Consider the following 12,468-nt stretch of genomic DNA (forward strand, 5'->3'; position numbering starts at 1 on the left):
TCTGAACAGTAGAATGAGCAAGCTTTTCTTATGCTGTTTCTACTTGTATACAATTTTTTAAACAGATGACTGCGGTAGATTCAGCCATCTGGAAATTGTACTCAACATTGTTAATCCAAACCAAACTACAAGAGAACGTCTGATTTACTGTCATATTAAGCAAATAAAGCTTCCTTTAAAAATAGTGCATTAATCAAATTGTGTATATCTATTGTAATTTTAACACCTAGTTTTGAGAAAAATAGCAAATTTATTACTTTAAAATAACTTATTTATGACAACAATGAAAAAATAAGCAAGGAAAAAAAACATTAGCTAGGTTAATGATTTTCAGCAAAGTTTTTAAAGCCTAGATTTGGTATTTCCCCCCCAGCAGCATGTGCTGTTCAATCCTCTGTCCCTAAGAGAATTACCCTCAAACTGGCTCTGCACATCTGTCTGTGTGCATGGTAGTAGAGGGTTTCTAAATCGTTGTTGCATCTGTCTAATCACTAGCATGTGCTCACAGTCTAAATAGCAAACAACCAGTCACTGTATTTTTTATACAACTTGCTCCTTTCCACATAAAAGGTAGCTTTTATCTAGAGGGAAAAATGTTGTTTTTTTCTTAAATCTTTATACATTTTAAACGTGTAACTCACCAGGGCTGCCACGCTCACCCAAGCTGCTGAGCGAGCTGCTGCTCTCCGAGTCTGATGGCATTGTGGACAAAACGCTGTAAGTGGACCCTGTGGGGCGAACAAAAACATTAAAGTCAGCTCTGTAGCTGCATTATGGAACAAAGATTATCCTCGACATTGTGTGGCACATCAAGGCTGCATGGCTCCGGTTACAATCAGGAACTTTTAGTGGAGAAAAGAAGAAAAAAGAAATCCAGCTGGAGGAATAAAAGCTGGGACTTTCCCCAACTTTGGATGACAAGCCTGTGGGCTTGCAGAGTGTAGCTAATTATCAGTTGGGCAGGAACCTTGAATACAGGCTAGCAGGGGCCCAAAAGAGGCTGCAGTCTTAGAGCTTCTTCTTTTATCTCCTCTGACAACAACACTCCATCCTCCCTGTGAAAGCCCTTTTATAAAGTACAGTGATTTATAATTAACTGTAATGAATAAACAACATTTAATATTATGAAGAAGATTGTGAAATTTGACAATGTAATGAAAGAGTAATTGTTGATGAAGAACAGGTTAATCATAAGAAACAGTTTTTTGGTAAAGAAATAGGCAGGTTTAAAAATAAAAGTCTCCTACTTCATATGCATTAAAAATATCAACATATTTGGCCCCTGATTAGGGCTGGGTTAATCAAATTAGAAATATAATAGCCTTTATTAAAAAACAAAAAAACGACTTCCAAATCAAAAATGCACTCCATATTTAGTCTTGTTCATTTAATAATAAACACTGGTTTATACTCCAAGTGTTAAACCTTGCATGAGGGGGCATGCTAAAAAAAAAAAAAAAAAGGACGCAAACTAGGCTTGTCCCAATCCGATCCACGTATCGGATCGGGACGCCGATATTGGCAAAAAAATGCGTATCGGCAAAGCATGTAAAATGCCGATCCAGACTGCCGATCCAGTATTTAAAAAAAAATCCGGTCCGTATTTTCCAGTTTCGCCGATTGAAACGATCCATTCCACTATTTTGCGCCAGTGTTCCCCTGTTTTGCATTTTTATTAAAACTTACAGTAATACTTGGACCTTTAACTGTTTACGGTTTTACTGCTCACTGTGCAATTTCAGATTGCTATTCCTAATTTTGTCCAGTTTGTGTTTATCTCTTTATAAACAGGTAAGTTTCTTGTTACCAAGCATTGTGTTTTATTCAATCTCACCTAATTTAGCTGGCTAGATGTTATCAAGAGTACTAAAACCCTTTTCAACATGAGTCTTACAACTAAGGCTAAATACTTTAACTTAAACTTAAATACATGCTCGGATAGGCTGGTATTGGCCAGTATCGGTATCGGATCGGAAGTCCAAAAACAATATCGGTATCGGATTGGAAGTGCAAAAACCTGGATCGGGACATCTCTAACGCAAACCGATCTTAGTGCATGTGTGCTTTGTTGTGGCACGTGGTCCAGCTAGTCCAAATTTTTGTAACTCCGTATTGACAGCATGCGCCGCATTAAAATTTTAAGTAATTTTTCCTTAAAATTTGTTCATTTTTCTTGAATTGAGGAGGTAAGTGATACTTTGCCAACAGAACAAGACACTTTACATTTAAAATAAGAAAAAACAATTGCATTGTCTTACTTAACGTAATCCATGGTTCTTTGATAACAGAGTGAGGCGTTTCACCTGCCTAGAAGGAGTTGAGGCTGGTAGGTTGGCCCTGATAATGGTTGGTGGGTGGAGCCACGGGCACGGCTTAACCTGTCTGTCACAGACAGATGTGATGTCATTGGCGCTTCCATAGTTGGTCACGCCAAGGCGATTCCCAAACCAGCGAGTTCCAATTTAACAATAATTAAAAAATTTTTTTTTTTTTTTAATCAGATAACAGACAGTAAATTTCACAAAACCCCTTCAGATCAAGTATGGAGATGTTCGAGATTAATTTAGACAGACAACATTACACTAAGAAATGATATGGATTACAGGAGTACAGGAAGTGCAAGCAGCGGTTCTACTTGATAAACTGGAGAGTTATTGTGTTTTTGCTTTTTCCCTCTGGAAACACTTTCTGATTGGGTACATCACGTTCCACAGGTTCAACATACCAGGATATCGGGCCAAGACAAACCAACATGCTGGCTTTTCCTGATTTGTGATCGGAACGATGCAGTAGTGTGATCTTTTCGACCATACCCAATCACACTAAGCACACCACACACTGAATGATTATCTCTTAAGATCATCCACCTGATAATCAAGGGCTCTCAGAATGTGAATATTGGGTCAAAAATTGTTGTGACTTCCTTGCTGTTTGAAGAAATAAGGCACGGGTTAAAGATTTAAGGGGTAAAACTTTTCAGTAATAACCAATTTTGGCTTTGGAGACCCCAAGAGGTTACTGACAAATATATGTTAATAATCAACATTAATAATTACAGTTTATTGCATCTATTCCTGCATGAACTTCTCAAAAAGCAGTGTGTGGAATTTGTGTCTTTTTAGTGCAATAATCTCAATGGAAAGGTCAAGAAATCCTCTTTGACATGGTTTTTATGTATGATTTATATAGTGTTGAACCTAGTTAATCAACACTGCAGAAATACAACCATCATCACCCAACAAGGTATGATGTCAATTCTCACCATATCTATATTGATTTAATTAAAACATGTTCAATAATGCAAAGATATCTACACAACTTTAAATCTGATATTTAAGTGTTACAGGAAGCTGGAAACGTGGTGGCTGAGAGGTTTAGAATTTTGGCCTTAAACAAACCGCCTGCACTGCACATTTACTGACGTCCTTCTCCCTCTTGGCGGAGAAATGAACAGCTTATAGTTTGGTTAAATCAGCATCTTCCATCCATGATGTGAAGCAGTCCAGTGTGGAACTGGGGCAGCCAGGACCATGACAAACGATTCTATTTACCCAAGTCCCAGTACTCAAATAAATCCCTGGCTGGCTGGGTTCCCTCCAACTAAAGGATACTACTGTATGAGCAGAGACTGCACGGAGCCAGGCTAACATGCTTCACTCTTGTTTTTTCTCTCCCAGCGAATGACAAAAAAAAAAAAAGACTTTGCCTCAGGAATCATCCTGTTTATCAGGCTTTTTTTGTTATTGCTCAAGATTGAGTTTGCCATTACTGACAAGGTGTTCTGTGTCTAAACTGTGGAGGTCTTGTGACTTTGAACACACTGCATTGTGTTACTTATTTGACTGCTTCTGCTTCTTTTTGTCTATTCTGTCAATTCTATTATGTTTTTTTTAAAGGTGTCTGAGGAAATAGTTTTCCAGGCTTCTGAAAGTCCTTTAAAGTCATGTTTTTCGTGAGGAAAGTAATCGTCAATTATGAGATAATTGCCCCAAGCAATCTTACTATGACCAATAAATAACAGATCCCGTATCTTATAAAATATCCCAACCTTTCAAGGAGCGCTGAAGTTTTTCCATGAGATTTTATAGGATTCAAAGTAGCACCATACACCCAATATATGGACCACACTACCTTGGCTTTTAGCTAGGAATATTTCATAGTGTGTACACCTAGGTGTATCACATCTTTAGGCTTTGCGTAGCATATGGTGATCCAGGGGCATTCTTCCCCTGGAAATGTTTTAAATTTAGACTCTATGAAACACTATTTCCTGCACTTTGAGGTGGAATGCTGCTAACTTTTTTTGTCTTTGTTCCAACACTTTCACTTTTGTCCTGATTATGGGAAGTATGTGTGCTTGACTAGAGGTGGGAATTTCATAAGGCAGGCCATTAGATCATTTTTAGGTACGATATTAGATACTCGTACTCGTCGTCTCCCGCTTTATCCGAAACCGGGTCGCGGGGGCAGCAGACTAAGCAGAGACTCCCAGACTTCCCTCTCCGCAGACACCTCCTCCAGCTCTGCTGGGGGAAGCCCTAGGCGCTCCCAGGCCAGCCGAGAGACGTAGTCTCTCCAGCGTGTCCTGGGTCGTCCCCTGGGCCTCCTCCCAGTGGGACGTGCCTGGAACACCTCCCGAGGGAGGCCACCAGGGGGCATCCGAAGAAGATGTCCGAGCCACCTCAACTGACTCCTCTCGATGTGGAGGAGAACCGGCTCTACACTGAGCCTCTCCCGAATGACCGAGCTCCTCACCCTATCTCTAAGGGAGAGCCCAGCCACCCTGCGGAGGAAGCTCATTTCAGCCGCTTGTATCCGGGATCTCGTTCTTTCGGTCATGATCCAAATTTCATGACCATAGGTGAGGGTAGGAACGTAGACCGAACGGTAAATTGAGAGTTTTGCCTTTTCGCTCAGCTCTCTCTTCACCACGACAGACCGGTGCAGCGTCCGCATTATTGCAGCAGCCGCACCGATCCGTCTATCGATCTCCCGCTCCATTCTTCCCTCACTCGTGAACAGGACCCCAAGATACTTGAACTCCTCCACTTGAGGCAGGGACTCTCCCACAACCTGAAGGGGACAAGCCACCTTTTTCCGGTCGAGAACCATGGCCTCGGACTTGGAGGAGCTGATTCTCATCCCGGCCGCTTCACACTCGGCTGCGAACCGCCCCAGCACACGCTGTAGGTCTTGGCAGGAGGGAGCCGGCAGAACTACATCATCCGCAAAAAGCAGGGATGAGATCCGCTGGTCCCCGAACCAGACCCCCTCCGGTCCTTGCCTGCGCCTAGAAATCCTGTCCATAAAAGTTATGAACAGGACCGGTGACAGAGGGCAGCCCTGTCGGAGTCCAACATGCACCGGGAACAGGTCCGACTTAATGCCGGCAATGCGAACCAGACTCCTGCTCCGATTGTACAGAGAACGGATGGCCCCTAATAAAGGGCCCCCGACTCCATACTCCTGGAGCACCCCCCCACAGGGCAGCACAACACTTCTCAGCCTCCCCGGAAAGGCCTATGCCAGGGTGCTGGAGAGGAGAGTCCGGCTGATTGTCGAACCTCGGCTGCAGGAGGAGCAGTGTGGTTTTCGTCCTGGCCGTGGAACGATATTAGGTTTCATAGATTAATTCAAACAATCAGAAAGTGTAATGCTACATTCTCTCCATGATTTGAGCTGCAAAACAGCATCTGCTACTTCATTTTTGATGCTTGTACACAAGGTCAGATGTATACAGATGCTCCTGTGTTCAGTGGCAGAGAGTGGCTTTGCTATATTTGATGTGATCAGTGGGGTAAAAAAGAAGTTTTAATGTATTTTATGTGAGAAAGTCCACCTCAAAACATCATCTGTGCAGTCATTTCATCAAGATTAGGATCCTGGCTTAAAATATTATTTTGCTTTCAGAGCTGCACCAGCAGTGTGCTGTCACTGGGAATCCCCAGCAGCAGTTGGGGGGTTTTGTCCTTGGTGGATGGGAGTAGATGTTAGCGTTTTTTCATGTATGTGGTATAAACTGCAGGCACCAAGATAATAAAAGCTAACATATTTTGTCTGAAGGTTTCAACATTTTAAGTTATTTATGCATTAATAAACAGTCGCTCTGCCAGCTAAAGGCATGTTTAAGAGTCTCTAGACTCCAGTAACAATTAATTGCTTAACAAATTAGTTAATGATTATTTCAATAATCGACTAATCACAGTTCATTTGATGAATTGTTTCAGCCCCATTTTATTTCGTACCAGCTGACCATAAAAAGGCAGACATTTCCTAACAGAAAGTACTTTTAGAGAAAATAATTTATTTTACCTTTTACAAAATATCATTAAAAAAAATAACATTGGATAAACTAAGGCTATATATCCAGCTTTCCATTTCTGTTTCAACAGAAATAAAAATACTGTTAAGGTATTTATTTTATTCTTTTGTATTGTATTTGATCAAAAGTCTCTGATGTGACCAAGCTTTGCTTCAATATTTTTTCCTACACCCGTTTAGGTCTGTGATTATGAAACAGCTTACCTTGCTGCTGTGTACAGCTATGAGAGAAGAAGATACAGATGGTGTTGAACCATTTGTACAACAAAAATATAAAACTCATCGGCTAGCTCCAGCGTTTTTGTATTTGGGACGCCCTGCATCCATCGGCCCAGTGTCAGATTTAGCCGACATTTAAAGCTATTTTTCATGTTAAAAAATAAAATTTGTTTTAGCTCCCCTCTCCCCGCTGAATAAAAATCATATCCACAGCTTAAAGCGGCCCCTGCTATGCATTGCCATAGGGATAAGGAGTTCAGGTTATGCTGTCTTTAAGCAGTCTGGCAGTTTAATACATGTGAATAAACACTCAGGAGCCTACCAAGGCATCCGATTGCACAGGACTGAATTTAGCAATTCTATAATAAATGGAGCTACACACTTCTTTTCATTATCATTTAAAAACTATGCATGTTTACCATCTATTTCACAATTATGAGGTACTTAGAGTTGGTCTATAGCAGTGTGACAAATCTAGAAGAGTTAAAGGGGTATTACCACTTTTGCAAAGCAATCTAAGCCAAGTAACAAAGAGCTGAGTAAAAACCTTTTAGCTTTCAGATTTTAGGCAACTTATGTTACATTTATGAAGCACTGTGCACTTCTGTCAACAAACACACAATTGTTATTTTATGAAAATAAATTATTGATGACTTCATGCTGAACAAAAAAAAAAAAACAAAAAAAAACAAAAAAACAAAAAAATCACATTAATCATTTACAGTAAAGGGTAGGCAAAATGTTTGAGTGAGTTTTATTTATACCATGAAATATCCCAAATGGATTTAAAATATTTGCAACTACAATAGCAAAAGGAAAGGGTGGTTTTATAAAGTCTTAAAAAACAATTGCTTTGCTTTTTAGCCTTTAGATTCTAGTGGATTATTTTAGTTTTTAACATCAGTGATCTACCAAACTCTGGGATCAGTAGTTTTAGGATGCAGTCATATTTTAGCATGTTTCACACTAAATGAATATATATATAAAGCAATTTCCATTATACCAGGGGTCTGCAACCTGCGGCTCCAGAGCCACATATGGCTCTTTGGACCCTCTCCAGCGTCTCTTAATAGTGGCTAAAATGTATATAAAGAGCTAAATCATTTACTATAATATATACCGGTATCAATAGCTTTAGCTTTTTTTTATAAGATGGAAAAGAAATGAGATTAAAAGAACCAGAAATATGTTTTAAGAGACATTTTTCTATGAATTAGCTTGAAAATGATAGGTTTTAACATTAAAAATATATGAATTGATTGTTTGAGATGGCAACAACTAATTTCCTATACAAGATAAAAAAAAAAAAAAGGTTTTCTAGAAAAAGTCATGGTATATTTTGCGGCTCTAAACAACTTTTATTTGGTAGTACTCTGGGCAAAACGGCTCTTTGGATATGAAAGGTTGCAGACCCCTGCATTATACCAATAGAAAACAAGATAAGAAACAGAAAATAACTAATGCATAACAATTATAACAGTTCTGAATGCTGAATTATCATTTATCTCACAGTGCCAATGTATCCCTTTTACTTGAACTTCTTTCCTAAAAAACGGTCTTTACGGAGAAGATTGCAAAGAGGAAACCATCTTTGTAAGAAAATTAGAAGTAGAAATCTGGGATTGTAGAATAAGGATTTCTAGTAGAATAAGGTCTAAATTAATTAATTACATTAGGAATATAATTGTGATCTAATTTAATTTTCCAATAGCAGATTTTGGTCACATTCTAGATCCAATAATGGATTTTGTATCAGCAAGCCTTCAAGGTCATGAAAACAATGAGAACCCGGAGTAACAAATGCATAAATAAATGCTTATGGTTAGTGCAGAGGATAAATCACAATGTTGGTTAAAATAATTAATTTCAGTTTAGATTTTTCGTGAAATTGTTCAGCCCTATTCAAATATTATTTATTTTTCCCCTTTGTAAAACTATCTGTTTATTGGAAAAAACTAAAAGTACTCCTCATAATGAAATAAAGCTTTGACAGCATAATGCTGAATGTAGACCTTTCTTCAGCAGAGAAAGGAACACTGGCCAGATCTCCCCGTAGGGACAGGAAGGCTGGATACAAATTCACTCCACACTATTAAGCTTTGAATTGGTAAAAATAAAGATTTTTTTACTTCCATTATAGCACAATGTTGCCCTGCATTCTGTTGGTCTATCACATTAAAATAACAATAAAAGAAATAAAGATTGTAGTTGTAAAGAGACAAAATGTGAAGCAGTTACAAGGGCCATAAAAAGACGTGTCTTTTTTATAGCCTAATTTAGAAAGATGATGATATTATAAAATACAAGAACCACAGCTCCCACTTATAATATTTTAACATTAAAGATTAAATTTGTAAGGAAGTTCAGTAATGGAGACCTCACAAACAAAATAGATCACAATCACAGATTCTGTTGAAAATAATCCCAGGTTTTTTCTTCTTTGTAGTTTGAAACCAACATAATACCCAAGCCATGATACACACCCTGATAATCTGTTACCATCAAGTCATTGTTCCTGATGAAAAGGTAGGAACAACACAATAAACAATAAGGGTTCTACTTTTAAACCCTACACCAATTGCAATACAAAAACAACCAAGTTGATTATACAGGTATGTGCATTATATTTCAATCTTTTTACCTCACTAAACATCTCATAGATTAGCGTTTAAAAGTTGTCCTTATTTTATTCATTTTGGGGATTTTGTTTTGTGATTCATCTAAAATGTTTCAGATATTCTGATGATAACAGGCTTTGGGTTTCCAACAGAAAGGCCCATGTTTTTGCAGTGGAGGAACCTGTCTGCCCAGTAGGAGAGGTTACCTTAGCACATCTGCAGCTTATGTGACAACCAACAGAAAGATGCACATTAGAGCACGTGCTCTCTTGAGCTGTGATGCGTTCTGGGTTCCCTTAACGATCCCTCAACGCATCACTGCACACACATATTTTGTCACATGGCACATTAACACAGCCTCAGTGAGAAAAAACAACAAAAAAAACATGTGTAGTTATTATACAATTATGTCGATGTGTAACTACAAAATCCTTTTAGAATCTTGCAAATTACTTTACCGATCCTAAATCAAAAGATTAAGCTGAACTAAGCATCTAGCGGTGTTAATACTTTATCTTCTGACCAGATGCAGTGAGGTAGACTGCTGAGCAAGGAACACGTACCTATGTGAATTATACTGCTGAAGGCAACAGAAATGGGAGATAGATCAAAAACTTTCAAGCTTACATAGAGTTTCCAGATGCAGCTATTTTTAGAAAAATTTGTTTATGGTTTCATTCATAAATAGTCAGTGTGGAGCATAAGAAAGAGCTAAAGCATTTAAAGCGTGGAATACACAATAAATGTAGTATGTTAAAATGTAGTAAAAGTTTAGTTATTTTTAGTTTTTTGGTAAAAAAAAAATAAATAAAATCAAGCTGAGACTTGAAGGGCACAGCTCTAAAAATTGAGATCTGAAAAGGCAGAAAGAGTCGGTAAAGTTTGGTCTCATGTAACAGGCTCTTCATATTTTTTTAATACGATTCCAAACCTTGAATTTTCTGCCGCGTGTCTTCCCCTGTTCACTCTCTGCCCATTATTTTCTAATACCTGTAAGTTAAATCCTTTTCCAATCACAATATTACAAAAATCTGCTCTAATCCGTCCTATGAACATGGATATGATGCATACTTAGATTTAAAACTTTAGTTTTATGTGTGCAGATCTCTTGCTACCACTTTTACTTAAAAAAAACCTTTACTGAATCTAATAAAAAGACACTATCTTTATCTAAACAGTTGCATTTTGGGGTACAAAAGCAATGATCAGTGCATTTCTAGTTGTGAATATTCTGTGTTAAAGGTTTCAATATTTACATCCCACCAACATAAGTGTTACATACCTAGATTTCCTATCAGCACTGACCACCTATACCCTCTTTTTATTTAATTCAGTTCAGTTTATTTATATAGCGCCAATTTACAACACATGTAATTTCAAGGCACCTTACAGTTCACCAGGTCATACAGTCAAATTGATTCAAAGTTTTCCATCTAAGGAAAACCAGTTGATTGCATCGATTCATTGACTCGGATGCAATCCCTCACACGAAGCATGCTTGTAGCGACAGTGGAGAGGAAAAACTCCTTTTTAACAGGTAGAAACCTCCAGCAGAACCAGGCTCAGTGTGAGCGGCCATCTGCCGAAGCCGACTTGGGTTCAAGGTGGCAGAAGCTTTAGGCCTGTTAAGTTCAATTAAGGTCTCATCTGACAAGGGTACCTTAGCGGTATCAGAGTATTGGGGGGGTTGTATACCAATGCCAGTTACATTTTGCTTAATTTTAATTGCAAACAATAAAAATAATAATTTTGGATCAACTTCATCAGTATAGACCACCACTGGTTTATATAAAGTATATTGAAAATTGTATGGCAAAGAGTTTCAGAGCATTAAACATGTTTTCAGGGACACAAACCCATCATTTATTGCATGAATTAAAATGAAGAATAAATAAACCAATGTCCTCCACACGTTTCCTTTTAAGCTCATTCATTTGACTTTGACAGTGGGGTGATTGATTCCCTGACAAAGACACTATTCAGCCAGTCCTGTCCCTGTATTGATTGTTTGAATCTAGTTCCTTTAGGCCCATTAAGTAGCTTTTACAATGGGAATGGTAGGGAAGCTTTTAGTGACATAATAATTGTAACATGTATAACTGTGCGAGGGTATAAATCAATTATACTGTGGCCAGAAGGGAAATAATGCCCTTTATCAGGGTGTTCGATTTTTTTCCCCACTGATTTTGTAATGATAATTTTTTTAATGAACTTTCACCGTTTCTAGCAGCTTATTACACGGTTCTAAGTATTTCTTACCGGTGGTGTGATCCACTGGGCCAACGCCGTCCAGCAGCAGGGGGTTCAGGTGAGGGTGCGTCGCCTCCAGAGCCTCGCAAAGCTCCGCGAAGCAGTCCCTGTCCTTGCTCATCAGGATCTTTAGAAGAAGGTCCACTTTCTCGGAGCCGGAGACGCATTGGTGTCCCAACTCCAGCAGCTCCGGCTGACTCAGGGCCCCACGGTGAGCCAGGACGTCCACAACTCGGTCCGCGTCCGTTATGGACTCCACCAAGTTCTGGTAGCATTTCTCCAACAACTCTTTATGCTGGAGCTCCATCTTCCCCTCCTCCTACTCCTCCTTCTCCCAGCCCGAAGTCTCTCTCAGTGTTCAAACAAGCCGCTGAAAACTGCTCCGTATAACCCAGTCGGGACGGTTTTCAACCCGAAAAGAAGGATACACAAGTAGAAGCCATATTTGTTGCCTGAGGCTATTGACTGAGCAAAGATGACAACACATTTTCTTTTTCTCCCAGTCCGACGCCCGCCGCTCCGTCCTTCTCGAGGGAAAAAAATAAATAAAAAACAACTCCTCGCTACTTCAAACTGGCCCCTGGTGTGTTACGGGGGAAAACTCAGCCGGAATTGTAGCTCTTTAAGCATTTTGAAAACTGTAAAAACTGACTACAAACTCCGCCATGTCTCACCGTGGAAGTAACCGCAGCGAGTCTGCAGCCAATCAAAATTCTGAGTCATGGACATTTAAGGTAAAAGTGGGCGGAGCTTTATTCTTAACAACACCTGGTTTCCCCGCCTCTCTAATCACAGATATTACAGTAAAACCAAACTTGTTGTACGGAAGACGATTAGGGCCACTGAAAATTTTTTTAATAAGTTAACTGATTTTTAAATATTGTTTCAGTTATATGGGAAAAATTCATAATTCTGAATTTAATCTCAGAATTTTGGATCTTAATGTAGATGATCAGATTTAGGTGACTTTTTACTTGTCGGAGAGATCCCCGATGATGCTATTTCATTAATGGAGGAGCAGAAGGTGATTAGTTATATGAGAAAAAAAGAGTCAGAATTC

At 39.0% G+C, this 12,468-nt stretch overlaps 1 protein-coding gene across 2 annotated transcripts in view; it reads right to left on the reverse strand.

Moving 5' to 3' along the window:
- Positions 1 to 12,106, reverse strand: part of LOC119774924 (disks large homolog 5-like) — a 43,120-nt gene extending 31,014 nt beyond the window's left edge. Inside the window, exons 1-2 of one of the 2 annotated variants that reach the window (XM_038272692.1) lie at positions 11,418 to 12,106; positions 642 to 728 (exon numbers count right to left, since the gene is read on the reverse strand). In XM_038272692.1, the coding sequence (XP_038128620.1) occupies positions 642 to 728; positions 11,418 to 11,715 (385 nt within the window). In that variant the 5' untranslated portion in view covers positions 11,716 to 12,106. The remainder of the gene's footprint in view (positions 1 to 641; positions 729 to 11,417) is intronic. The other variant, XM_038272693.1, reaches the window with a different exon arrangement.
- Positions 12,107 to 12,468: the final 362 nt, after the last annotated feature.

Source organism: Cyprinodon tularosa, unplaced genomic scaffold (assembly GCF_016077235.1).
Source record: "Cyprinodon tularosa strain WSP-4 unplaced genomic scaffold, ASM1607723v1 ctg84, whole genome shotgun sequence".
NCBI classification, from domain to species: Eukaryota; Metazoa; Chordata; class Actinopteri; order Cyprinodontiformes; family Cyprinodontidae; genus Cyprinodon; species Cyprinodon tularosa.